Source organism: Pocillopora damicornis, chromosome 11, assembly GCF_964200805.1.
Source record: "Pocillopora damicornis chromosome 11, jaPocDami1.2, whole genome shotgun sequence".
In the NCBI taxonomy this organism is placed as follows: domain Eukaryota; kingdom Metazoa; phylum Cnidaria; class Anthozoa; order Scleractinia; family Pocilloporidae; genus Pocillopora; species Pocillopora damicornis.
This window is the reverse complement of record NC_142680.1, coordinates 5,306,860-5,333,220: the sequence shown is the minus strand read 5'-3', so window position 1 is coordinate 5,333,220 and position 26,361 is coordinate 5,306,860. Positions and strand designations below refer to the sequence as shown.

General features: G+C 37.7%; 1 protein-coding gene and 1 pseudogene across 2 annotated transcripts; one reads left to right on the top strand and one right to left on the bottom strand.

Annotated features, from left to right (window-relative positions):
• The first annotated feature begins 33 nt into the window (after nucleotides 1-33).
• Nucleotides 34-14,653, top strand: LOC113671715 (uncharacterized; annotated as a pseudogene). Its single transcript, XR_016180952.1, has 22 exons — nucleotides 34-169; nucleotides 252-365; nucleotides 876-982; nucleotides 1,102-1,245; nucleotides 2,135-2,272; nucleotides 2,462-2,526; nucleotides 2,725-2,786; nucleotides 2,958-3,073; nucleotides 3,832-4,018; nucleotides 4,933-5,019; nucleotides 5,211-5,377; nucleotides 6,007-6,132; nucleotides 6,713-6,871; nucleotides 7,201-7,285; nucleotides 7,776-7,948; nucleotides 8,237-8,320; nucleotides 9,463-9,681; nucleotides 11,198-11,316; nucleotides 12,045-12,179; nucleotides 12,924-13,026; nucleotides 13,255-13,378; nucleotides 13,885-14,653. The product of XR_016180952.1 is annotated as an uncharacterized LOC113671715 (transcript).
• Nucleotides 14,544-22,763, bottom strand: LOC113671714 (lactadherin). Its single transcript, XM_027187963.2, has 8 exons — nucleotides 22,559-22,763; nucleotides 19,174-19,288; nucleotides 18,360-18,573; nucleotides 18,058-18,208; nucleotides 17,247-17,446; nucleotides 16,418-16,564; nucleotides 15,580-15,733; nucleotides 14,544-15,187 (listed from the first exon to the last, which is right to left on the bottom strand). The coding sequence occupies exons 1-8, from the start codon at nucleotides 22,635-22,637 to the stop codon at nucleotides 14,937-14,939; spliced, it is 1,311 nt and encodes a 436-aa protein (XP_027043764.2). The 5' UTR covers nucleotides 22,638-22,763; the 3' UTR covers nucleotides 14,544-14,936.
• Between the last annotated feature and the right edge of the window lie 3,598 nt (nucleotides 22,764-26,361).

Here is a 26,361-nt window from a genome sequence, read left to right as displayed (position 1 = left end):
GAAAGGAATATTTTGATATTTTTCGTGTCCAGTCTCCTATCTTCTACTTGTTCGAAGATGGCTTCCTCGGTTGCTACGTTGTCTACGTTCGGTTAAACTTCAATAATGCAATCACTTAACTTTTTTTCATGGATTTGCCTTGTACTTTTTATGAGGTACCTCTGCCTTGGTAAGATTCTACAAATGCATTAATGACCTAATCTCAGTTGAACTGCGGTTAACATCACTTTCTGCGATCAAATCTTCTTCAGGATTTTCCGGTGTAACCAACATTAGCGAGCTGTTGACTTCTAAAGATGCACTCGAAAATCGTTTGAAAAATTCCGGAGCTGAATGGCCATTTTGTGTTCTTTATAGAGATCCGAGTAAGTATCAGATAAAAACATTTTTTTTAATTCTTAATTCCTCACAGGAGTAATTTACATTCATATACTGTACAACCGCAAATAAATAATAAATAAATATGAAAATAGATAAATTAATAAAATGAAAAATAGTTTTTGACGCAAAAACAGGAGTCCAAACCCGTCTTTTTGTAAGTTGCCATTAGGCATCCCAAAATCATGAAAGGGTTGCCAAAAATAACATTTAATTACTCTTAATAATAAAAAAAAAAGGAAGAGTCGTGGACGGTTGATCTAAAATCATTTTTTAAAGTTTAACTCTGCACCTCACAAATTGATATTTGTACAATCAAGGAGACAGGTTACAGGTTACAAAATTGGTGACTTTCAATGCAAATACATTTGCCCAAAATTGTTTGCATTCTCACCATGGCAACTAAAATTTCTACAGCCTGGGGCCTTGAAAAGTCAAAGGGTTGTGAATATTTTCTTGAACAACTCAGTGAGTCCTATTATAAATATTCCTTTCAGAAATTCCTCCATCCAAGCTTGAGCAAAGCTTTTTAGAGTTTTTGAATAGTTTAGCACATGATAATCCTTACAAAGAATGGAGCACTGTAGCATTCAACCTTGACAAGGTATGTAGCAGATTACCTGATTAATTATTTATTTCTGAGTGGACTAAGGATCATGGAGAATGCTCAGATGTAATCACACTGTTTGCTTCATAAAATGTATCTTTTTTTTGCTCCTTTAGGGAATGTTATCATGGGAAGGCCACCCAGGTATGGTTCCTCTTCTGCAGTGCTACATTGGAACAGCTTCTTCACCATTGAGTTACCCATCACCTGACAGACCCCATAAAACAACCAGCTCATTGAGAAAATGGTTTGAAACTTTGGTAGGTGCAGTAGAAGGCATGTCATAAAGTTCAGGGTGTAAGCCCTTGAGTTGAACTATTTCTAGAGGCAGGGAAAGGGGGTGTATCTTTTGTGGTTTTAATTTTTTCTAGGGCAGAAAACTTGGGCCTTCTTAACAACTGAGATGGTTATCTTTTCCATTTGGACAAGGAAAGACATGATCTTCCTTGTCCTACAGACTACTGCAAGAATGGGCTTAACCTTGTCTATCATCTGACTTGGACATGTAATAATTTAATCTTTTTTCCATATTTCATAACTTTGCTTCCTATGACATTTGATATTGTTATGCATGGTGTAGCCATTAATTTCCATACAAATGTAGCTTCTTGCCATGTACCAGTAGTAGTTGTTGTTGTCAAGTTTTTTGGACAAGTAAGCTTGTGATCCTGAAAATTAAAATAATTGCCACACATGTCTGAAAGGATAACTGAGTTGAAGAGGTTTCTTGCCCTGTTTACCTTGGCAGAAGGTATGAATTTTATTTTTCTTTTAATGTTTTAATATGAGACATGGGAAAATTGAAACCTAATGATTTTAGGTTCAATTATGTAAACATTTAACTGCAAGATCTTTAAGGTAGACATGCAGTTCATTGGCTATAAGAAAAGTGAAAGAGTATGATCACAAAATACACTCAAGACAAACATACTCAAAAACTATGCTTGTCATAGGATTTTAAACTATAATTATAAATTTGTATTTCCCTTTATTTACGATATATGTTTGGAATCGTTGAACAAGGAAAAAGTGAATCAAACTATTGTTGATTCAATTAATCTTAAAATCATTTTAAACTACTTCATGTGTATTTTCAAAAAGATGATAACATTTCCAATAACTGTTTTATTATTATTTTTTGGTCAACAGAGGAGGATGTTTTCCAAAAGACTATCACCATTCAATACAAATCACCTATATCAGGAAGTTGGTAGTCATAAAGGTTTCACTTTAGTGGGAATTCCTGGTCAGTTTTATCACCAACAAATAGAAAACACATTTAAAAAGGTCAGAATAATATTGAATATTAAATATTTAATAACTATTTATCAATGATTCTGTCATCATGGAAGATGGAGTTCAGCTAGCTGACTTTCCATAACTAGGTATGATTACCTAGTTTTCATGATGTGTTGTTGGAGTTCTAATTATTGTAAGTTGTTAACATACCTATGTTTATGTTTTTTCTTTCTACAGTTGGCTAAGATTTGGGAGGAAAAGATACAAGTGTTTGTTGTTATTCCATCCTCAGATGTTGAGGAGTAAGTTTTTTCACTCCTAGTCGTGACCAAAAAGACATTTCTCCTTAAAATATTAATTCCTTTTCAATTAAAAAGAAGATAAGTAAAAGTTAAAAGATATATCTGTCAAAATGGCATTGCTAATAATTACTACAAGTTTGTAAAATTTTTATAAAATGATGAATATCACTAATACTTGTGCTTCATTCATGGTGACAGTTATATGATTGAGGCATACAACATCAGCAAGGTTCCTGCCATTGTAGTGTTCAACTCTCAAGGTTGGTCCACAGATTTGATCTTCTTGTTGCCTTGTAGATTTTGCACTATGGGTACTAATATGCAGCCATGCACAGAATGTCACTGTTTATGGTTTATCAAGAATAGAAGTTACACTGTTAAAGAAAAAAAAGGACTTCATTACATTTGTTTTATTTTAATGTTTTCCTTAGAGTGGAAAGAAAAAGAAAAGTCTTCATTAGTTTTACAAAGTGTTCTTGAAGTAGAAGAGAGAAGACTTCAAGTTATGCTGGTCACCCTACACAGCCAAGCTTACCAATTGAATCTGGTCAGTTTGTAATTTTTTTAAGAACTTTTTTTTCTATGCTATGACATGTGTAATGCTCAGTTATATTAGTAATTTGGTATTATCAACTGAGTTGAGAATGAAAAATTGGCCACAGTTAAGACATTCAAAGCTGACATTTCAAGCATTAGCCCCTCATTTGCTCTGACAAAGGGCTAACACTTGAAAGGCCAGCTAGGAAACTCTTAATGATGGCCATTTTACATTATCAACTCAATTGATAATACCAAATTACCTTATTACACTCTTCCACTAATGCATCACCAGAGTTTCTTAAGAAACTTACCCTCTTTGCTTAGTTACTTACTTAAGTATTAAACAACAGGAGATTTATTGTGAGATAAGGCATGCAGTCACTGTTTCTTTACACACTTCTTTTATCTTCTTGACCCAGTATGAGATCAAAAAGTCTGCATGAATGTTATTCTCTCTAGGAGGAGGGCTTGGCAGACAGAAAGGACTGGCTTGAAATAAACCACCCTCTCCCCTACCCCCTCCCCTCTTCCTTGTCTCCTTCTTAGCCCCTTCCCCCCCTCTCTCTCTTGAGAGCCTTCTTGATTCAGTCTACAAGTCAATACAATCTCTCTCTGTTGTTCTTGTGATTAGTTTTTAGACTAATAATTAGGAAATAAACTCCTTTGTCAGGTTCTTAAAGCCAGAAAACAATACAGTGTTTGAACCACAGACTAGCTTATGCTGAGATTTATAATATAATCTTTGTAATGGTGTTACTTTGATAGGATAATTTCTTTGATGAAGTGTTGGAGACAAAACATCCACAGCTGCCCATAGTGGTGTGTTTTTATTCTCCAAGAAGTCCACGAACCCTTGATTACTTGGATGCTTTTCATCGATCATATGACACATTCACAAGAATGAAACTCCCAGTGCGATTTGCAATGCTCAACATCATGAGTTACCCAGAGGGTAATTAATATAATTTGCAAATATATGGTTACAAAATAAGTAATGTTGATGAAGTCAATCCTTACAGAGTTAAATAAATAGCAAAGACCCTTTAGCTTATCCACACCCATAAGTGATCGTAACTTCTGTAATGAAATGTAACCTCTCCTTCTTAGAAACATTCCCCTTTTTGATAGAAGGGGGAGTTCTATATCCCATCTTTCACCAACAACACCCAGAAGTTGTTGACATATAACTTCTCCTTATAATATCGAAACAATATCTTGTAAACAGGTGACAAGAAAAGACAAATTTATCAGCAAAAGGCTATTATCTTGATGCAATTCCAAATTCTCCTCACTTGCTTAAAAGGATGTGTGTAGCAGCCAGAAAAGAGAGTCACAGATAATATCTTGAGATTCAAAGATTGAAGAGAGTTTTGAGTGTATCAGTAAACTCTAATTGATTAATCCTTTAAATCCCAAGATCTGATTGTTAATTCTTCCTTCTAGCTGTTACACATTCCCTTTTAAATTAGTTGCAAGAATTTGGTGTTAGATGAAGAGAACAACCTCTGGCTCTACCTGATATGTTTGAGTATCTCATTACCTGTTTGCTGTGTAATTTATGGATATTATAGGGAGAAGTTACATGTAAATCACTTCTGAGAGTTAAAGGATTAAACTAACAGATATCAAGTACAGCCTTATGTTAGGAATTCAAACCTTCTTTGTTATCTTGATATGAATTGTAAACTAATGGAATGTATATTCATACATGTCTGATGTAAAATTTATTCATATTGTTCAGTTGTCCTGAGTGACTTTTCTTTGGCCTTTTTGCATGCACTGATGAACTAATCAAAAGTAATAATAGGGGTTAATTAATTTATTGCAAATCTTGGAATTGTAAAATTTTATTGTCATATTATCCAGTGATAGCAAGATACGTGATTGCATCAGATGTGTACGCTGTCCCTTTTACCGTTGTTTTCTGGCAGGAAAGAGAATCAACTTCACAGAGTAAGTTTAAAGTAACATCTTCTCATTCTCTGTTGCTTGTTGCTGTCTTTAGTTTTGCACTTTAAATGAGACCATATTTCTTTTGTATAAAGCTGCATATAAATAACTTTTCACAGTGCTCAGAAGACATTGTGTAATGTGCCTAAATGTAACATTTTTAACTTGGTTACAAAAATGTATTTTTTCAACAGGGTTTATAATTAAACAACAATTATATGACAAGGATGTTCCCACTCCACTACTTCTTTATGAATTTCTGCAAACATTGCCAGTTGTTGTGCTTCCCACCGCGCCAGATGATGATGATGATGATGTTGATGAAGTCTTTAATCCATGGAAGGAAAGTGATGATGCTAAGGTTAATAACACAATTGTTTCTGAATTATGTGTTTCCATATATTAACCCTTTACACCCTAACATCAGTATGCATATTCTCCATACTGTTCTCTATACATTTTCTGAAGTGCTGACAAGGAGAATTTGTCTAAAAATCTGTAGCTTAAAAAGTTGATATCTTTTCCTTAATTCTCGTGACCTTAATGTTTGATTCAGGGGTGATATTGTATGGAGAAATTAGAAGCTGGTCACTCTTAGGGGTTTAAGGGTTAAGAGACTAAATCTGTGAAAGGTTTGCATGACGTTCATTGGAGATAGTTTAGCAGTTTGGCAGTGGCTGTTCAAATTAGATTATTCTTTTGTGGTATGTTTGTGTTAGATTTTTAATATGGAAAATAATTTTTTTTTTTTTTTGGGATCACACTTGATAACTCATAGTAAAGTGGCTTTTGATATTATAAATAAACTACCAGACGCGTACATGGGGGCCATTCCATGTTGAGCATGATAAAATCGTAAGTGAGACATGAAAATCTCATGAAGGCATATTCAGGGGAAGATCCAGGGATGTTGGATAGGGATTCATTCACAACTGATATTCTGGGTCAACTATCATTGAATCTGAATGTCATTGAAAACGTATTTTCCAGAAAGTGTGCAACCTTGATATATCAGAAGACAAGTGTGTTGAAGGAGATAACAGCACTGTTACAGATTTTGAGCACAATAACGTTATGTTAGGACCTCCTTTACCTCCACCTTCCTGGCAGACAAAGGTGATCATTATCATTGTTATAACTAAATTGTTCTCCTCCTTTCCAATCTTGGTCTGATAATGCTTGTCGTGCAGTTTCCTACTAAGGATTGTGTCGCAAACTAAAATAACGCTACTTCCATCTTGGATACTTTATGTGCTATCGCCTACCTGTACCTCCCAAATTAGCCCATGAAGAAGTTGTTGTACCCCATTCTTTTGGAGTAATTTTGATTTAGTAAGTTTTCACTTAGGTTGTGTCGTTCTTCAACGATTTCACCCGCATGAACACCATTAGAATTAGCTCTCACGATGTTATTGATGTAAGCAGCTGAACCATGGCTGCATCATCTCAGCCGATCAGAAACAACCAGTCACGACTTGGTCACACGCGTTTTCCCGCGCTTCAGACCTGTAACGTGTATTTGCTCTATGCTCTGATTGGTTCTTCGTGATATATCTCTTCACTTTGATTGGTCATTATAATAACGCTTTTCACTTTGATTGGTCATTGCAAAAACGCTCTGTTTGTTTGGTCACAGCACCTTCTGCAGCCCTTTGCATGACTACTATAATCATATCTGTTTGAACGTGTTTCATAGGCTCAAGTTCAGAAGAAACAACAGAAAAAGCTTCAGTTTCATTACGTGAATGATAAAACCTGGTCTTCTCTGGTTGAGCAATCCGTTGGTCCAGTCAAGTCGTACACTGCCGCAGCTTTTCCAACCATGCAAACTTCTCGTCTGTTTTCTGTATCTTTTGTGAGTCATCAGACATTTAACCAGTGTAACATACATGTAGAATACATGTAGCCCTTTATTTTAATGAAACTGTTAATTTACTCCTCCAGACCTCTGATATCCTACACGGAAACAACTAACGAAACTTGACGCGTGTTCAACCGCGCAAAACTTTTCGCGCGCTTTTACCCGCCATTGTCACCTCTTACTTCGCTCAACAGACTAAGTATGAAAATACAAAGCGACTGACTTTGATGTTAGGAAACAATAATTTAATTATTTAAGCGGAATAAGAAAATTGAGTTTTGTCTTCGTAAGGAATAATTAGTTCTTCTGTGGATTTCATATAGATTGTGTTTCTTCAAGAGGGCTGCAGCTACTGCCATCAGGTTTTACCAACAATTGAACGAATATCATCGGACGCCAAGTATTTAGGTATGTGTTATAGCATTAGAGCAATTTTCAACTGAGTATGGAAAGTAATCCGGCATTGCTCTGTTTTTGCCTTACTTCGCGCTGTGATTCGTCTAGAAAACTCGCTACACTCAATCAACCAATCAGATGCAAAACTAAGACCAATCACGACTTGGTCGCCCGCGTTTTCCCGCGCTTGAGGCAAGTCGGATTTTCTTTGAGTTCTCATTGGCTCATAGAGGTATTTTCCTTTCTTCTGATTGGCTTGTATGATTATTTAGGTTCGGTTTTACGAAATTCAGTTAAAAGCACTTCGGGATAGTATATGTAGAATTACACGGTTTTTAAAACTTAGATAAGAAAACAAGATGTTGTACAGCATGCTTCAAGTGCAGCTTTGAGTAATGAAAGCGGGATTTGGTTGTGATGCAAAAATCGATCACTGTGAACTAGTCTTAGTGGGTTACTACTACTTAGTAAGCTACATTACTTGCACTTCTTTTCGTTCCAGGGGCGTCTGTGTTTGTGCACAACTGTTCAACAGACCCTCTAACGTGTCAGCGGTATGGCGTCACAGGCTTCCCAACGCTCACAGCTTTCCGCAGTCTGAGCTGGTCTGCAGTCGAGAGTTGTTCAAGTTCTCATTCAACTTACATCAGGCTGGACTACCACGGACCGATAATAGTGAGTCATACCTTTACAGAGTGATTGTTAACGTAGTATTCACATTGATGATTGAACGGAGCTGTCTTTTTTGCTGCCTCGGATACGTAATTGGCATAATCTAGGCTCTTTGTTAGTGAAGAGAGCGAAAAGACTAGCGCGCGAAACATGGCAAGTAAGTGGACGAGGCGGTTGTGGTTGTCAAGGAAAAAGCTGTGTTTTTTTGTACTCTCAATATTAGAAGCTGCGACATGAGTCTAGGCTATATGTAAAATTAGATATAGAAGTTTTCTTCTCTTTCATTTCCAGGCAAAACTTGTACTAGAGTGGTTATCCAACGTTAGTCAGCCGGCTGTGGATAGAAGATATTTATTCGACTCTATTCCTGAAATGGTATCTCTTTTATTGCCTTTCTTTAATTTATAAGGAAGACACTGACAGCTTTAGCGTTTCAGTCTACGCCTCCTCGTGTCATAACGATTATTAAGGCACGTGGCGTTAGAGGTCAATCACAGCTTTACAGCATCCAAAACAATCCTATGCCCCATTCACACTAGAAGAACATGTTTAGTTAACCAGCTTTAACTGAATAAAAAATTAGCAACAGAAAACTGAAGGACTAAATGGGACACAGGGCTCAAGGAATCAAAACGTTTTCAAACCGTGTTTGACAAAACAGCTTTAAAACGTGTTTTAACTTTGGTGTGAATGCGGTATTAGTTCATTGACGCTTACCACAGATGCCCTGATAATGCTATTTTAAACAGTGTTCAAAACATTTTCTAAACAAAATTCCTCCTTTTGCTTAGTTTGCTGTATCTAAATTGCTTTTGGCTCAAAATACTTCTTTAACAGAGCTGTAAAACTTGCTGCTCTCTGAGCCATTCAGGTGCAAATAGACCAAAATCAAATGCGTTTTCTAGTTTGCCCTTGATCTTTTGACGCCTTCTGCAAAGTTTGCAATGTTGAGCTCTAGTTGGTTTGTCGCGGTATAGTGCCGTTTTGAATTGAGTGTGTAAAGTAATTCGGGATTGCCTTGGTTTTATTCTCTGTGATTGGCCCGGAAAAAAGCTGCTCCACTTCCTCGAGCAATCAAATACAGAGTTGAAGCCAAACGCGATCTGGTGTTTAGCGTTTACCCGCCTTTCAGGAAGTTCAAATGTTTTTGCTGTGACCTCATTTGTTATACTTTTTGTTGTTGGTTCTGATTGGCTGTTGCGATCTCTTTGGTTTTGCTTCTAGATGGTCGGTTTAAAAGCGCTCTATAAGTACCTATCGTTTGGCAGAATGTGAAATTTTTAGTTCGAATTAAGTAGAGCGACCCCGACCCCCTCTGACGAAGGACTAACCCTTGAATCGCTCTGTAGAGGGGCTAACGCTCAAAACGTCAGCCTTTAAACTATTTACGGTGGCCACTTTACGTTATCAACTCAGTCGATAATAATAAATTACCCTGTTATACCCTCCCACCGACGCAGCACCACATTTTCTTCAGAAACTTACCCCATTATTCGATTGTGTTTCCTTTTTCTGAGGATATGGACGTCAGGTTGATTGGCACGCTATACACACGGACTCTTGCTCGCCGCTATCTTGCCACAACTCTTGTCAACAAGTGGTACCCTTTTCACTGTTTTCAACTGGTTTGTGAGCTTCTGTATGGTCGCGTACCTTGCTTTGCGATTTACACCAGAGATGTTGTTGATGATGGAAGTAAAACGAAAGCAAAAGATTAAGATCTCGTGCTATCAAAGGTACACTTTACACTCTATTATTTACACCAATAGATTGGCTGCTCCATAATAGCCATAACTAGTCTAAGGCGGGTCAGTATAATTAACAATGGTAATAGGACCGAGGGGAGTCCAATTCGTATAGGTAATCACATGAGGCCAAGTACTATTAAGGATTAATTGCACGAGAGTTTTCAAAATTTTCCAAAATTGCCCGAGTCGCGAAGCGACGAGGGCAATTTGGAAAATTTTGAAAACTCAAGTGCAATTAATCCTTAATAGTACGAGGTCTCATGGGATTACTTGTTTATCAATAAACGGCAAAATTTATACGAAGGAAAATCACGCGCGCAGTCTACTTTTAACAAATTTCAAGATAACGAACGGTTGCTATGCAACGGATTAGCCAATCATTAACAGGTAATCATGCCCTCTCTTGATTACTAAAAATGCCCTCGATTAAGAAAAAATGCCCTCTCTCTCAACCAATCAGCGCTCAGTAATTTTGCCCTTTATTGATAAGGTTTGTAATCACACGAGTGATTAACAAAATCGGACGACCGCGAAGCGGAAGTCCGCTTTTTTAATCGCGAGTATGATTACAGACAGAATTGGACGACACAAAGTCCCGTTGCCAATAAATCAAAATGATGACAAAATTTATGAAAGAAACATCGGCTAGACATCGGTTATACGTTTTCATTAGACAAAAACTACCGTTAAGTCGGCGACATGCAAGACAACAGCGCGCGCACATGACGCGTTCTGTCCACTCACACAGGCATGACGTGTTAACTGTCCCTTTAACTGTTCTATTACACTGTCCAATTACAAGCGTGACGCGCACACTGTCCAATTAATGCTCAAATCAGGCTGGTGATAACCAATCACGTTCGAGAATTTTGTTATAATTTTGATTAAGATTTAGCTGACTAAACTGTCTAAGCTGACTGCCTAAACTAAATTTGATTAGTGTTGGGAAAGACTTACAATCGAACAAGAAATCGTTTGAAAATCATTGGGTAAAATCTCTGATATTACATTAGGATTTGCAAAACATCATGGAGTGTTTTTCGGTTCTGTTTGTAAAACAACGAATTTTTTATCACTGTTATCCGGGTTTTTTTCGTGAAATAAAAAGCAAATTGAACTTTTAAACTTTTGGAACTCGGCTTCTCGTGTTAAGGCTTTTAAAACAACATTCTCATTTGGATGTACAAGTAAAAGAGAAAATTAAAACACTTTTTGAGACGTAAAAAAATCATGTAGAAAACAATTTTATTACTACGGTACGGTTTGTTCGTAAAATGTTTTTTTGGTTCTTTTCTCATGAAAAGAAAGACTTGCTTACGATTTTAGGTCGACAGCGGAAGTTGACGAAAATTTCGAACAATTTTGCCAACATCTTTTTGATAGAAAACGCATTTACGCATGGATATCTTTTTCTTTGTTTTGTTCTGTTCTTTGTTGTCGTTGTTTTGTTTTGATTTTCCATATTTGCTTTAGAACATCTCTCACTTTTACCGTTTGTTGTTAGCTTGAGCTTCAAAGAAGCGATGGTGTTAGAGTAAAAGTTTTTCAGTTGGGTCAAAATGTGGAATCTTTGATCAACAATCAAAGGGACACCAGACTGCACATGTTTCACGACACTCACAGGTTGGTGCCGTCCAATTTACTTTCTCACAAGTGAGATTAAAGCGGAATTTCTCCTTACAATCTCGATACATTTTAAAGCAAAAGGGTGACGAGAAAAACGTAAAATATCATCAGGGGGATATCGTTTCATTCAACGCTAAAATCTCGGTACTAAAATTTTAAATAATGGAGGATAGACATTACTGAGAATATATATTTGGCTCTTGGGAATGAAAGGGTTGAATTCATGTAGACATTTTCATAATTTTTAAATATATTCTGTCCAGATAATACGAATTCATGGCATGGTGTTAAGAGCGCTCGTTGACGTCAGTGTTGCGCGACTACTCCCCTCCCTCCCCCCCCCCCCCCACGGATCTGACTTAGTTTATAAGGGTTTGTGCAAGAGGTTCTAGCAGTGCACTTTGACTCTGATACTGACACTGCAGTAGCAGATCCAGCATACCCTTAGGGGTATGATATCAACATTCTTTCAATGACAGAACCGTAATAACCACTACGGCGGCTGTTTTGTGTTTTTCATGTGTGTAACCGCGAGTGAAGTTGAGGTAAGGGGATGAAGGTTGGTCGAGAAGTAATTTTTAGACTCTCCCCCCCCCCCACCCCACCCTTTCAGCGATGATTATTTCTTGACCCGACCCTCCACTGACTGTATTTCTTTCTAGGACCACCCTTACCTTTAATAACACCTTTTCTGGATTAGGATTCTTAAATTCATACATTTACAGATACGAAATGCCCAAGAACTTCAAATGTGAATACAACCACAAAATATGCACAGATATTGCTTTGCGCTTTGTTCAAGATCACCGAAGACTTCCAGTTCTTCATATGACCTCAGCTGCATTTCACACCAAGTTGGGGTAAGTATGTAAAACACTTTTCAGTTTAGACTCGAAAGTTATTTGAGACTGCTTTGCTTTTTTGCTCTGTGATTGGTCCAGAAAACTCGCGCCACTCTCTCAGCTAATGAGACGCAAAACTAAAACCAATCACAACTTGGTCGCCCGCGTTTTAGATTGTTTGGTTGTTTTTACTTTGAGTTCCGCGAATTTGGAGATGCAAAATCAAAAGCAGTCCTGAATTTGTCACCCGAGTTTTCCCAAGGGTTGGTAAATGTGATGTCACCCGTTGCTCTGATAAGCAGTTGGTGGGTTGCCATGGTGGAAAGGATATAGTCAGGAAAAATTATTTTAGGAATGCGGTTTACGCTTGACTGGCTGGGGCTTTTGAGTTAACCCTGTACACCCTAACATCAGCATTTATATTCTCCATACTGTTCTTTATACATTTCCCAAGGTTCTGACAAGGAGAATTTGTTTAACAATCGAGAGCTTCTTTAGTTGTTGATCATTTACTCGTCTGTTTTGATTCTGGGGCGATATTATAAGGAGAAGTTAGATGTTAATCACTCACGGGTCACAGGGTTGGGGTTGTTGATGTCGGAAAGGTCGGAGTGGGTGCAGAAGTTTTATTGAGAATAACCTTCGCAAAAGCATAGACTATTTTCAAACTCGATTTTTCTTCACCAGCGTGTGGAGACGTTTGTGAATTCAGTCCGTCATTTCGATAACTCCTTTAATAGTTGGTATTTTCTTTCCTTTCAGATCTGAAGAGAATGCGAACTTCGAACCTTATGCACACAATTTGCCCATACTGTTCGCACTGGCACACAAGAACAACGTATCGAAAGACAGCTCATTTTATAAGGTGAGGAAACTTAACGACCAAAGAATCTCGTTACCATGCTTGCTATGCCGTTCGTCAATAGTTCAGTCTCCCTGGTAATAATGTCACTCGCAGCTGATGTTGGGTTATATCACGCAACGCACATTGCCGGACCAAGGGAAGAGAACACCTTGCGTGACTACGCCGATCAACAGCTGCGAGGAAGAATATATCTTTCATCCGTATTTTTTTGTTTGTGTGTTTTTTCAGGAGCTCCAAGAATCAGCTTACACATTGTACAATGAAATGGTGTTTGTGACTTTGGATATAGACGAGTTTGCGCACTGGGCGAGTCGTTTTGTACCTCGAGATTACCATGCCAAGCATGCTTTTGGTAAGACGCCTCTTTCCTTCTCTGAGTTTGAATCTTTGTGGCTTGACTTGGCTTAGCTCAGCTCAGTATTTATTCAGACGAAGTTTGAAAATGAATGGACGAAACAAAACGAAGTTATCTCTTCGCATGTACTTACTTTTACTCATAGACTGTTTTCGTTTTAATGACACTCTTTCGAGATGCACTCCACTGCAATATTTCATAGCTTGTGAACCAGCGGACAGGATCTCGTCAGCTTGTGAACAGGCTCTAGTTGGAAGGGCCGAGAAGGAACTGTCCTCTATCCTCTAACAAAGTATTCGGTGGGGTGGAGGTGGAGGGGGGGGGGGGGGGTTAAAAAGAGAGGCCTCACCCTCCTAGCTTCAAACCCATCACTTCCCCCTCTCAGACCGCCTTTCTCTACGCCCCATCTTCGGCTTAAGATTTATTAGGTCAAAGGATAGTTTCTGCTTCGTGACTTATTTCTTGTGCGAGTATGATTTTTTTTCTTTTTTCTCCTTACTCAGGAAGACAAGCTGAGAACGTCCCCCCCTTGTACCACTATCCTCGGCTATGTATCATTCAACACGACGATCATCAACATGCCGCTTTTTATCCTCCTATCGAAGAGCTACATGGTATGGGGACTAGAATCCAGGCGCGGCTCAATCAGATAACTTCCCAGCAGATTATAAAGTTTGCTCAGGATTACCTAAAGGATCCTTCGGCGTTAATTGTAAAAACAGAATATTTTTAAATTTAATTGATATAGGACGATTTTGAAATACAGTAGAACTTCTTTTTATAACACCTCTTTCAGGGGCATCCCTATTCAAGGAAAAGAACCTGTGGTCCCGATTGTAAAAATGTCCTCATAGCTTTAGAAAGAGACATCTTAAATTCAGGGAACTCTTTTTGTAGTACCAAGGGTGCCCCCCTGAATTGAGATTATTCGGTATATGTTAACTCTCTACAGGGGATTTTTTTTATAGTCCTAGGGGTGCCCCTGAAAGTAGGTTCCACTTTAGCCTCAGGTAAATTATAATGGCTAGGTTATAAAAGTATTGCTGAAACTTTACTCCTCTTCTGTGTAGTTTCAATCTCATGTACTTTCTTTAGGCAATATTCAAAGGACATTTTTTTGCGCAAAGCACAGGCAATGTAAATAACCAAACAATTCTGCTACTCCTTGTGAAACAAGATATTTATTTTTATACGTATTTATTCAAGACGTAGCTTTAGTGGTTCATAATTTCTTTTAATCTGTATCAAATTAAACTGCGCTTTTTTTTTATCACTGTTGCCCCATTCTGGATCTTTTCACCGTTCCTCTGAGAATCTTTTAACAGGAAATTTTACATGGTGCCTCGCAGGTCTTGAAGCCTTCCAAATATTTTTTGTGCACTTGTTCTCATTCGGTCGACATAATCCCAGTTTAACTCTGCAATATTCAACTTGGGGCAGTTTATGAGCTTTATTCTTTATCTGACTTCTTTATCATGTAATGAAGCGCATTTCTTTGCTTGTGTCCCTGATAAAACTCCCAGTTGAACATAAAGTCCAATTTGCTTGTTATCAGTTAATCCACTAACAAATTTACCATCAGCAAAAACCACGCAGCCAGAAGGCAAATGGTGTCAGTCGTTTTTCTTCTGAATCCCTTGGAGTAAAGTTTTCTAGCTACGCTTTCGCTTGGAACAGTCGGGTTTGTACGTTTTGTGGACGATTTTAAAGTCGCACTGGGTGTTAATTTTCTTGTGGAAGGAAATGTCGTGTCGGAGAAGGTTGTTGAAGTTTCGGTTGGACTCCGCTCTGTGGGCTTGGAACATCCTGAAATATCCACGAAAAAGAAAATTTGTTAACTTCTAAAAAGAGCTTCTATTGATCAACCGAAAAAGGATGCGAATGCAACAATGGTTCTTATTGGTCAGCTTGAAAGGTCTGTAGGTAAAACAAGAGCTCTGATAGGTCAAGCAAATAAGATGTGAAGGAAAGAAGAGCTTTGAGCGGTGAACTAAAACGTTTGGTGACTGAAACCGGAGCTCTGATTTATCAGCCGAAAAGAAGTGAATGTTAAGGGAGCTCTGATAGGACAACTGCCAGAGAAAGTCAAGGGACAAGATTTTTGAATGCCGCAAAAGTTCTTACTGGAACCGGAAATGTCATTTTTCTCTTCCAACTTGTCATTGAAGAGTCCAATAAATATAATTGAAGAAACTCACCTTGATAAATCTGGCACAAGTAAATTTCTACTCTCATACAAATCTGCCCGAGTGGTGTCCACGCCCTTGGATTAAAACGGAGGTAACGCGCGCTTATGCGTCGCTTGAACATGTTCTTATGAACTGTCACCTCGTCCCAGTTTCCTCGCAGCGTCTAGGAGTCAATAACAAAATTAGTGAACCATCATTTCAAAAACAATGTTGTTCAATGGTTAACCGTATGTCTATCGCTCGTGTGTTTGTTACCCTTACGCTATGTTGTGGGATCTGTTTTAAACTTTGCAATATCTACTCGAGCAATCCTCAATCACTGATGGCTGTTTGTCTGTAATGAATTTCCGAATTTTTCACCTGATATCCACTTTTAATTCTATCAAATTTAGAGTAATTTCCCATCTCTGTCCTATTTGGCAGCCACGACTATCCGTCACAGTTTCTCGGAAGTGATTTTTTCCTCAACTCAATTTTTTTTCTCACTCACTTATTAAGATCCGTCAGCCGCATTGCTGCGTCGCCTTAAGCTGCTTTAACCCTTAACACACTAACACCAGCATGCGCACTCTCCATACTGCTCTGTATTAATTTCCTATAGTATCGACAAGGGGAGTTAAAAGCATCTTTAGATAGCGATCATTTTACTTATTCTCATGACCTTAATGTCTGAGTCAGCCATGACACTGTAAGGAGAAATTAGATCCAACTAAGAAGGGATGAAGGGTTATTTAAGTCGTGATAAGTCAAAGCTGCCTAAAGAAACGGTGACTTCCGAATTTAGGCCTTACGTTAAAACACAAAATGCATCACGGCATGTTCTAAAGATGCTTTTTAGAATTCTTACCATTGCTATTCCAGTTTCGTTGCTGTACGTTTGCCACTGTAAGCCGTCTGAACTGTAATTTAGCGTGTATTCTGTTACCCAGGTCCCCATGCTAACAGATCCTTGTGTCGCAACGCCAGAGATGTTACGAAGTTCTTTCAAATCAACCTAAGAGAGAGCGAAAATTCGTCATTTTCTTTACAAAGTTATTTCAATCTACAAGTCTTCTGTTGTATCAGGTCTTACTAGCATTGTATCCATCTTCAGTTTTTTTCCCAGGACCCTTAGCATAACCAAGCATGAGGCGATTAGGAGTATTAATAGTCTCCTCAGGCCATAGAAGATTAACCTCAGCGAATTATTAGTTTCCACGACTGTTCACCATGCATTATGAATTACGACTGGTGACTTGCCATTTCCCGCGCCTAAAGTAGTTTGAAGTTACTTTGAATTCTCATTGGCTGTTTGAGATATTTTCGTTACATCTGATTGCTATTTTGGTTACTCTGGGTACGGTGCGATGACACTTAATTGAAAAATATTGTGACACAAAGATGTAGGTGTAATCTTACCCCTGGATGCAGTGTAAATAAGTCCATTTAATTAAACGATCCGACGCCCAGGCGAAGATCCCTTATGCTAACAACGCTAAATTAATAAGGATGCCGCTTTACTTGGGCTTCAGCTTCACACGTTTGCTGAGTACGCTTGATCTACGACAGGTAAAACCCACATTTCCCTTTTATCCTCGAGTCTTTTTATACCTTTGACCGCTGACAGCCCCTTCTCCCTATCCCTCTCTCAAAGATCTATGCACAAAATTTCCAATCGACAGGCCAAATTTTGTTACCTGGATAAACTGCGTCGTGTCCACGTTCTGTGCACACCAGCTTCCCCAAAGAGCAGAGCCATTGACCTGCTTGAAAACGTTATTGAGGCGGCCTTGATGCGGGTGGTGCCCCTGAATAAAACTGGACGCTGTCACCTGTTTATCTGATATCTGGCCCCTTTCCATTCCGGCAGCAGCGCTGCAGTCTTTATATCCACCCTCTGTGGATGGATTAGTAGAGAAAGTAAATTATCTTAATGGCATAAGTAGGATTTTCAAGGAGAGTATAGTAGGTGGGCTCTAAGCCTGCCATTTGGAAGCATACCAGGTTGTTTAATTTACTGGGAATCATCAGTTTTTTTCTGATAAAGCTAAGGGGGGGGGGCGAAGGGTTTCTAACACCAATAATGGTATTTAGGTATTGGTATTTGGGAGCTCACCTGGTTAATTTTTTGCTGTAACCTATAATTTTAATTGACATACCTACGGATTAAGGATTCCTGCACTAGCGTGTTACTGGTATCTAGGAACATTTTAGACTACTTTATTACTAAAAATCATAATTTTTTTTTTCCGCAACCGACAACAGTCCTTCTCAGGACTACACCCACCTGGACGATAAGACTACACTTAAGTTCAAGATGTTGGAAAGTTTCTTAAGAAAGTGTACATTGTTGATTCAGGCAATAATATAGGGACAAGCATAAACAAGAGAACCATTCAAAAGAACGCGACGCTGAAAAATGTAACCATCTGTAAAGCTGCGCAGCGAAAAACGCATAATGCGTGAGAAGGAAAAGTGGCAATGTAATTGAAAAACGTTTGATATTACCTTCTGTGTTACAGCCATACATTTCAACTCTCATGCAAACGATGCCATATTCATTCCATTCCCGTACAAGTATTCTAATAAATCGTGCTATGATAGCCTTATCCAACTTGTTTGTCACTACTGAGCTGTCATCCTTGTTCCCGCGCAACCTCTAAGAGAATGAGAAATACAAACAATTTCATTAGGAAAGTAGAAGAATAATGAATTACATTTCTTTCTTTAGCTTCGAACAAGCTAACATTAGCTAGGAATTCTTAAAAATAAATACTAAAAAATTTCATCTATAGTTGCGTTTGATGTACCGTATCTTTGTCCATATTTTGGTATGTTTCCCAATTCATTCCATCACAACTGTAGTTTAAGGAGTACTTTTTGACCCAGTTTCCCGACGGATAATCCAATCCTTGGGTGGCCACAGCTGTTATGACACTTTCCTGTCCAAAATCAATTTGTAAATATGGAGTGCGATCCCAATCTGTCGCACACCAGCCACCGAAAGTTTGGCCATGAGGGCGCCTAAATCGGGGAAAAAGAGATCGGTAAAACTTGAGAGTTATCTCTAGTACTGAGTTTGTTAATAGATCTCTGCGGTGGCTACAATGAAAAATTCATGAGGTATCAGCTTTTCAAGCAGAACTTTTTCTCTACTTTTCAAAGCTCTTTTACCCCAAAAGTTTATGATCCAAGCCTTAATGTGTGCAGATTGGTCCCTTCAAGACCTTTAGGCCCTTCTAGGAGTTATTTCAAGTGGTGTTGTTTCTTGTGCATCACAAGGTGTCCTTAATGAATACGTCTGTGGATGAAACGATTACTGCTTTGTTTTTATTAACTGAGTTGATAATGTATCTTGGCCACCACAGTTGTAAAGAGTTTCTAAAACTGACGTTTCGATTGTTGAAAGCGTAGTATGTGATCATAGCTATACCCCTTCAAGTCTTTGGGGCACACCTGTGTCTTGTTGTTGATTACACCTTATTTAGCGATGTCGACGAGTTCTCAGAGTGTGAGCTTTGTGACTTATGACTCTTAGACCACCCCTGGCGAGTTCTAAGTGTGTGTTAAACGTATGTCAGTTTTTCTTGAGTGTGATTCAAAAACTTGTGTCACTCAGCCCACCTCGTGTTCCAAAGTCTGCCGGCGAATGGCTGCGTCCACTCTGAGTATGAAGACGAGGCGGTTATTTGAGAGTCCCGGATGTCTCCTGTGATCATTCCCAAACCAAGACTGCAGTCTGTAAAAGAAGAAAACAACTTATCATCTAAAACATTTCAAAAGAAATTGTATCGCTTTTGCTTTAATTCGCTTTGTGATTGGCCCAGAAAACTTGCGCCACCCGCTCGACCAATCAGAAGCAAGACTGAAATCAATCACGACTTGGTCGCCCGCCTTTTCCCGCGCTTTTGACAGTTTGTTTGGTTGTTTCGCATTAGCTCTCAAAGGTATTTTCCTCTTCTCTGATTGGTCGTTTTGATTGCTTTAGGACACATGTGCTCGTCCAAGAAATAACGTTTTTCTTAAAGTCCATTATAAAAGTGCTGAATTTTCAAGGTCAACAAACAAAATTGAAACTATTAGCAGAATTTCCGATACGCCGGCTTTTGAGATAACCAAACCCGCGAGGTAATTTCATCTCGCCACAAAACCATGAAATAAAATAGGAAAATATCAAATTCATGAACCAAATATAACTATTATATCAACACAAGTTTGCGTTTCAAGAACTCTTTCATCCGTCTGATACGTAATGGCAACTATTGATTTATGATTTAACTCGGCGGCAAGAGTCTCGTTCTATTGTAGGCGTGACTGAGAGAAACTATGACAAGTATTCTAACATTCCTTTGTTTGTTTAAGAATTAAAAAGAATGTCCCCACTCTGAGCGTTTGCAGGAGAAACTCTTGGTCTAGCGTTCAGTTCTTATAACTACTTGGCGCAGTTGTTTGATACAAGATTAAAAGTTTGACTTAAAAGCTTGACTTAAAAGCTGGTATCCGGGAAAGTGGATTCTCTGAAGTGTTTTAAATTAACGTGTGGAAAAAGTTTTTTAAAGCGTAGAAACATGCATGCATGTACATATTCTAGACCGTATTTATATTTATCTTATTTGTAATGGGTTATGGTAGAAATGTAGACGGACATTTTTTTTATTTTCAACTTTTGTGATTGGCTGTAGTAAAATTTTGATAATGCTTAGAGGGCCACCCGCTTGAAATAAATTCTTTATTATTATTATTATTATTATTATTACTTGGTCTTAATTTCTCCTTTGAAAAGTGTGTATTATGCCAACAGCTTGTTGCGTTTTATTTTACAGCAAATCAAAGTGAACATAAAAACTAAACAACTCTTTACAAGACTAGAAAACTAATTGTACAACGCTGGGTTTGCTTAATCATGTTCTGAACAACCAACCCTGACTTGAGAAGTAGATAAAAAGTTCTAAAAAAAAACTGCCAGCATGATTTAGCTGACATTTTTTCTACGATCCCATAAGCAAATAACTGAAAATTTTTTTTAAACGGTTAAAATGAATGCTTCTGACACTGAATAAATTGCTCTAGCTGAGGTAACTGATATAGTCCTTTATTGCATCCACTTTGATCAGACATCTCACTCAATTTGTGAAAAATTTCGCTATAGAGCCAAAGAGTAGTTTTTCTTTTCATCTTCAAAAAATATCGAAGGTTATGAGTTCGTAACAGGAGGAAACTTCTTCTCAAATCACATGCACTAGTGTTTGTGTTTCCTAAACAGAAACCTTTCTGATCGTGTTATATATATCTGTTGAAAAAAAGAAAAACTATCTTAACTTGCCAGCATAAGTTAGAAGGAACTAATCTAGCTCTATGAAATTTCTTTAGCATCACTTTACATCATAAGTGTTCTAAATGGCTGAGTATAATTTTTCGATCCTTTCGCCAAATTAGAAGAGAATCCCATAAAAACCTACCATGCCCGCACACAGTGAGTGTTACAATTACCAAAAAAAACTGTATTTCACGTGGTCGGATTCAAATTCCCGTGGTGTTTATAAAATCACCCATGATTGAGATCATCATAAAAGATACACTTAACCCTTTCACTCCCAAGATCTAATCAGTAATTCTCCTTACTATCTGCCATACAATTCTTATGATGTTAGTTCAGAGAATTTGGTATTGGATCAACTAATAATCCCATGATTGATATTCTTCTCTATTCTCATCACCTGCCTGCTTGATATTGTATTGATATTGTAAGGAGAAATTCTGTCTTGGTCACTTGTGGGAGTGAAAGGGTTAAGTATTTGAATTCCGTGACCTGCTTAGGCTGCGCTGCTCTCTTTTACGCTGACAGTCGTTGACAGTAATTAATAATCATTAATCTTGCTGTTTGACAGCCAATCTTGAGGTAATTTCCGGGGCATTTTAACGCCTGCCTGCCGAACGAACATGCAATGCCTCGTTTTACACATCATTAATCATGTGGAGATTTCAGGAGAAGAGCCGCCCAACGAATTCGACGCTTATCTCTCAAATTCAGAAGGCATTTTCAGACTTGATGATATGTGTGTGTTTCGTTCAGAAAACTGATTAAATCTGAATAATGAAAACTCAAAAAGCAAGTCAAATAGTTTTCTAAGGTTACTTTTTCTGTTGCCCCTTGTTTATATATATATATGCAATTGTCTTTACAATAAATGCCGAAATTCAATTATTGTAAAACAACTGAATGAAAAACCTTTGTTTCCCACTTTGAGTGTACTTCTCTAAAGCATTTCAAAGTCATGTGCTTGCCCTTCTGATTCAACAGCTATAGCACTCGTTTAGCGGATATACTTAAAAAACGCGCTAAACTTCTGAGAGTTCTAAGTAGAATATAGCATTTTCTAGTTGACAACTAGATTAGTTTCTGAGATCCTCTAACGAGGTGGTTAATCTTTTTGTAATCCTCATTCGTTAGCAGGGGAAGTCGCTTGTTTGAAGTTGTTATTCTGAATCAACTTTCGAGTAGAAAAACTCCACTTAGACATGAAATATACTCGAACATAAACCTCGAAGCTAACTCAATATAAGTTTTCTAACAACTCTATCTCAGTTTTAGACGATTATGTCGGTGCTTCTTTCTCGCTATGAGAGAGGAAACAGTTCAAAGTTTTATTGGCTAATGTAGAAGTCGCAGCAACTTTGAAACAGTGAAATAGAGTCAGATGAATGAATTCCTATCAATACCTTACAGATTCAAGTTAGAATTTCGCGGGCACGTTTTCAGCTGTGTTTACACATGAACGTGTGTCGATAGGTTTGGCACTTGGTATCAAATAGCTGAATCAATGAAAACAACTGTGTTTAAATGTTATCTCTGACTGTAACTGAAATTTATCTTTGCATCTTTTTACATGGAGGATCACGAAAAGATTTTTCTCGTTCGAATCACTGAAGTAGCCGAATATAATGTTAGGCACGCTCAGAGCTATGGACCTTCCACATAACCATTCGCTGAAAAAGTGAATTTACTTACCAGATCGTACATAACGAATGAACCACAGAACGAAAGCCACAATTAAAGCAGTCGAGGAATTCATCTTTTCGTTTTTCATCTGTCTAGTAAACGAATTAAAGCTGTTTATCGTACCAAAGAAGAATCAAAAAAGAGCAAGCAGTCTGGATCTTGTTGTTCGGCCGCTATGTAACAATACCCCACTGGTCGGACAAATAAGAAGATCATTAATCTTCGTTAATTACCGTCCTGTCATAATGGTATGCATGCTATAGTTTCGATTTCCTGATATCTTCTTTTACCGGTCCGAAAAGTGCTTAAAATCATAAATCAAACTTTGACGAAAAAGACTCTAATGTTTCAGTTTTGAATTAAATTAAAACAGCTTAGAGAACATGATGTTCTAGAGATATCTCTGCCGACCTTTGCCATCAAAAGAGAGAGATTACTTTATTTGTTGTTAGAGCATATTTCCCCTTGAACATGTCCATGTGCGTTGGAATGACAAAGTGAACTTCGGAAATCCTTTGTACCAAATGATTTACTGTTTCATGTGCTCTATATGTAGTTTTTGACCGTTCCCTGGGTTTCAAAAAACTTGGCCGATAAATTCTCCCATCGCCATGTTTATTCTCTATTTGCATTTCCATCTCGCTAAATTTTCCTGTCTGTTTTGTCAAGATTACTGTGTCTTGTGGCACGTTCATCAAATTGCGCATGAGAAATAATGATTGACCGTGAGTTCTAACCTTATCTATTCATTTTATTCAACATTCATTGTTTGTAGTTTTCCGACTATTTGTGGAGGAGTATAAAGAATTTAAGAATGCTACGGTTTTCTGCTGACAGTAAGAGAGATCTCCGGTCTGAGTGAGACTGGATCAATTATCTGTTGAGAAATTTGCTTAGAAGGTCTCCATGGGGTTAACAATGAGCCGTAAAACGGCGAAAAAAAATTGACAATGTTAACCGTTAATCGTAAAATAAGTTAACCGAAGGAAAAGTAGATGAAATCTCTAACGTGACACTCCCAGAGGTAGGTTAGGAAAACATTGTTGAGTAGTATCAAGGGAGAAAACTATTTAAAGAGCGCACCACACTTAGAGAAAGGCACCAAGGACTCTCGACCTGTCTTTTTCAGTCTTCTTTAATCTCTTTTCTCTAATACAATCTTACTTACATCAAATTCGCTTCACTCTGAGTAACTCTGAACGACTGACACTGACCCCTTCGATCTCTCAATGACTCCTGAGTAAACTCTAAAGTAAATACTTATACATTCGCTATCGGTAGGCATGAGTGGGCATGCTGGCCGACTGACCTTGGAAGATTAAACAGTTATTGTCAGAACACTAACCAAAACACTTTTACAAGAATCACACAAATGAACTACAACGTGCTTAATGCTTCCGATTAACCGAATCAGTCTTTGACCTCATAGTCAAGTTAAAAACTTTAGTGTGGGTCTTAGACAACGTCCGTTGATGAACTAAGCAGAATCACTGTCGCAATTAGGAAACTCATCGCGATAGCTCACACTCAATGCAAATAATTTCGGACTTTGAATTTAACTAAATATAAACAAATGGCTCAATCATACTTAACCAAATAAATACTTCATAACAATACGGAGAACATGAAAAAGAAAATCATCATATCGGTTTCAAAGTTCGCCTGGTCAGGAGGATAAACATGCTCAATCGAAAATAATTTTAATGACGAAAAGACGGGATTCACTTTTGATGGTAGAGGTCAGCAGAGTTACCCCAACTACACGATTTTCTTTTATCTGTCCTCACCCTCAACACCTTAATATCAGTATGTATATTCTCTATACCGTTTTCTTTACATTTCCTAAGGTGCTGATAAGGAGAATCTGTTTCACAATCAAGAGCTTTTTAAGTGGGTGATCAATTCCTTGATTCTCGTGACTTTAATGCGTAATTTAGGGGTTATATTGTTTGGAGAAATTAGATGTTAGTCACTCTTAGGGGTCAGAGGGTAATTAAAATTAAAAAATGATATAGCATTGATAAAAAAAAAACTGTCCCTTGCCATACAATGCCAGTCTTGCACTCTTATCGGCTTAATTACACGTTCCAACGACCTCTGGCAGTAGTGTCCCAACACAAATACACCCGACAGTCAGTACTGAAGTATTGACGTTGTGATGCTCTCTGTAATTATAAGTGCTTCTTTGAGTGTGTTTGATAGAGTATTATAACTCCTAAGTACTTGAAATAAAAAAGACACCTTAACCCTTTAATTCATAAAAGTGACTAGAATCAAATTTCTCTTAACAGTATCACCCCTGAATCAAACATTAAGGAAATGAGAATATAGGAAATGATCGCCGACTTTAAAAGCTCTTGAATGACAGACGAATTCTCCTTGTTGGTCCATAGAAATGTTTAGATGATAGCGTGTAAAATTATTATATGAATTTTAAGGTGAAAAGGGTTAATCTGGATACGAAAATACTTGTAAGAAGATACAGTATGTCATGTAAAAAAATTGAATCTGAGAAAGAGTCACTGATCCCACCTCGAACATTTTACCATTGCTCATACTAGCTCAGGAATTATTGGCTTTAAAATGAAACTGTTACTTTATCTGAGAGTGCACGTTTACAATGGAGGTTAATAATAAAATCTTAATTTGATTCCCACATTATCGCAGTTCGAAAGTGGTAATTCAATTTAATTAACGTATTTGTTATTGTTAAAATTCCTTATCTTTCCAGCTTGGCGTTATGTTGACTAGGCAGACCCTGTACATCGGAGATAGCCGCAAACTTGATTCGGGCGTCAGTTCGTCGTCAGACTATACGTACTATTTCCTACATGCACACAGTAACGTGATCAACTTCGAAAGAAATTTGTGGCAGTACTTATACAAAAACTCCTTCAAAATCAATTTATTAGTCAAACCTAAAAAGAGTCACAGTCACTATGCCTTTAACTATGAAGTTTGTCGTGGGGATTTCACCATCCCCTCCCCTCCAAAAAACGAGGGACAGCAAAGAGCTTGACCGACAGGCAACCCTGCATGAAGACGAATTAAACCGGAAGTGTTTTTGCTCGTTGTAACATTCCGTGTGTTCTTACAAAATTAAGTTGGGAATGTTTATCTATATTTTGGGGTATTTTTAATAAGACAATTATTACACTCACGCTTGATGGATATGAAATGATAATAGCCAAGTCGGCCCTATGGGCCTCGTTGGCTATCTAACATCTCATATCCAACGGGCTTTCGTGGAAAAATTGTTTAGTAAATGGTTAAGTTTTCAGCCCTCAACTTTCGGTCTTGAAAAAAAGTAATAGCTTTTGAATGCTTTGTATAGATTTGAATATGTGGTGCTATATTTAGGGAAATACGGAAGCGTTTTGATTATTTACCAAACATAAAAGACAATAGAAAAGTTCATATTGGATTTGAAAGTTATTGATGTTTCTCTTTAGTTGAGCGTCATTTGATAGGAAAGAAGTTTCCCCAGTCGCCGAGAGATCGGAATAAATAAACAAACAGAAAAGATAGAGAAATTTTGAACACTTTGATCTGAAGGTTTATAAAATTTTACCATTTCAATAGCCCGGTACAAATCAGTGAGAGCATAAATACAGTAGCAATAGAAGACTTTTTAAGTGTGTCAATGAGGTGAAATCTTACACGGATTTTATGGTAGAAGGTTCTTTTGTTCCGAATGGCAGTTTATTATGAGTAACTAAAACGGCAAATTTGCTGCGTTTATTTTACTAGCAAAGACACAATTTTTTTACGAATTCTGGAAGAGAAAAGAGTGAGTTTTTACAGTATTACTG